Source organism: Apis dorsata, unplaced genomic scaffold, assembly GCF_000469605.1.
Source record: "Apis dorsata unplaced genomic scaffold, Apis dorsata 1.3 scaffold_132, whole genome shotgun sequence".
Classification (NCBI taxonomy): domain Eukaryota; kingdom Metazoa; phylum Arthropoda; class Insecta; order Hymenoptera; family Apidae; genus Apis; species Apis dorsata.
The window spans coordinates 577,529-579,664 of NW_006263425.1; the positions used below are offsets into that span (position 1 = coordinate 577,529).

At 24.2% G+C, this 2,136-nt stretch overlaps 1 protein-coding gene across 3 annotated transcripts in view; it reads left to right on the forward strand.

Annotated features, from left to right (window-relative positions):
- LOC102671119 (transmembrane protein 189) overlaps positions 1–1,982 on the forward strand; it is a 4,865-nt gene extending 2,883 nt beyond the window's left edge. For 2 of the 3 annotated variants that reach the window (XM_006613039.2, XM_031509229.1), the window contains exons 3-6: positions 1–266; positions 683–894; positions 1,123–1,341; positions 1,576–1,982. In XM_006613039.2, the coding sequence (XP_006613102.1) occupies positions 35–266; positions 683–894; positions 1,123–1,341; positions 1,576–1,836 (924 nt within the window). In that variant the 5' untranslated portion in view covers positions 1–34 and the 3' untranslated portion in view covers positions 1,837–1,982. The remainder of the gene's footprint in view (positions 267–682; positions 895–1,122; positions 1,342–1,575) is intronic. The other variant, XM_031509230.1, reaches the window with a different exon arrangement.
- Positions 1,983–2,136: the final 154 nt, after the last annotated feature.

Genomic DNA, 2,136 nt, shown 5'->3' on the forward strand with positions numbered 1-2,136 from the left:
TATTTGACGAATATTTAAAATAATTACTATAATTATGGATGAGATAAAAGTGGCGAACTTGGGCCAAGCGGCATCAGCCGCATGCTCGATGGCTACAAATTTCTTGGCGCCAGTGAAGACCGAACGGCAGATCTACGAGAATTCGATGCTCGAGGACGATCCCAATGCCAATTCGGTGGTATCAACTTCACAAGAAGACAGAACCGTACCGAGATGGGGTCCCAATCACAAGGGTGCTCAAGAATTAGCAAATCTTTATAGCACTGGTAATAATTTTAAATTTTTCTTTATTTTTTTATATTGAAGTATTTTTAATATCTTAATATTAAATATTTGTTAATATTTATAATTTTTTCAAATATATATAATATTATATATTAATTTATATTTTATGAAATATCACTTAATAATTTTATTATATTTATAATATAAAATCTACAAAAATATATGTGATACATATACTTATCATATGTATGTTTTCTAATTCTAATACTTGCCAAGATGCTAGCTATACATCGATCGCACCTTGGAATTTTCGGCTATGAACAAAAATAAAGAACGATCTAACAATATATATCTTTATATCTATATATTATTCATAAAATTATTATTATGGTTTTTATAATTAAAATGTAATTATAAATTTTAATATAATTAATTTTATTATATATTTTTATTACAGGAAAAAGGACACAAGAATGCATTTGTGTTGGCATCTGCATTACACTCATTATAATTAATTCAATATTTATTCTTGTCAGATTAAGATTAGAAAATTTGAGCTCAATAGTAATAGCAGCATTTTGTGGCATTGTTACTGCAGATTTTGGATCTGGATTAGTTCATTGGGCTGCCGATACATGGGGCTCTGTAGAACTTCCAATTCTTGGAAAGGTAAATTATAAAAAATTATTAAACAACTTATCTATTTATATCTTAAATTATGGATAATATTATTTTATAAACTTTATTAAATATTTTATAAATTATTAAATATTGTTTTATATTTAAGAAAAAAAAGAGAGAAAGAAAAGCATTTAAAATTTATATATTTTATATTATAAAATGTTAAATATTAATATATGTATATTTTTATAATTTATATATTAAATATATTTTTAGAATTTTTTAAGACCATTTCGAGAACATCACATTGATCCAACAAGTATAACAAGACATGATTTTATAGAAACTAATGGTGATAATTTCATGGTCACAATTCCATTCCTTTATAAATTAACATGGGATTTTTTAACTCTCCCAGAATCAGAGATACAACAAAAATTTGTATGGACTTGTTATTGGTTTTTACTTGCAATTTTTGTAGCAATGACTAATCAGGTAATTAAATTTATAAATTTATAATTTATAATTATAATTTGTTGATATATTATTTTTTTTTAAAATTACTATTTAAATAATTGTTTATTAAAATATTTATTTGGAAACAAAAATATAATCTTTATATTTTTCATGTTAGAAATATATATATATAAGTCTATAAATTTTTTTCATTTTATTAGATTTAGTAAGGGCAAAATAATATAGTAGCAATAACATAAAAGGTTTTTCCAGATACACAAATGGTCACATACATATTTTGGATTACCTTCCTGGGTTGTCTGGTTACAAGAACATAGAATTATATTACCTAGAAAACATCATCGTGTACATCATGTTGCACCACATGAAACTTACTTCTGCATTACTACTGGATGGTTAAATTGGCCACTAGAACAACTTCGTTTTTGGTATATCTTAGAAATTATAATCGAAAAAGCTACTGGCTGTAAACCCAGAGTAGATGATTTAAAATGGGCACAAAAACGATCTTGAGAATTAATATATTTTATTATTTTATGCATTTTTATGGATAAAAAGAAAATTTAACAAGAAATGAAATTTTCCATGAATTTATAATTTCATGGACTAATATAGAAGGAAATTTCAAATAGAACATGCTAAAAGGAAAGTTAAATCCATATTGTAATTTTTTCTTATATTTAGCACTACGAGGCCTTTCCTACAAAATAGGTAGCGTAATTAAAGACATTTAGTATTACTTAAACATGCTTTTGAAGTTTACACATTTATAATATATATATATATATATATATATATATATATATATATATA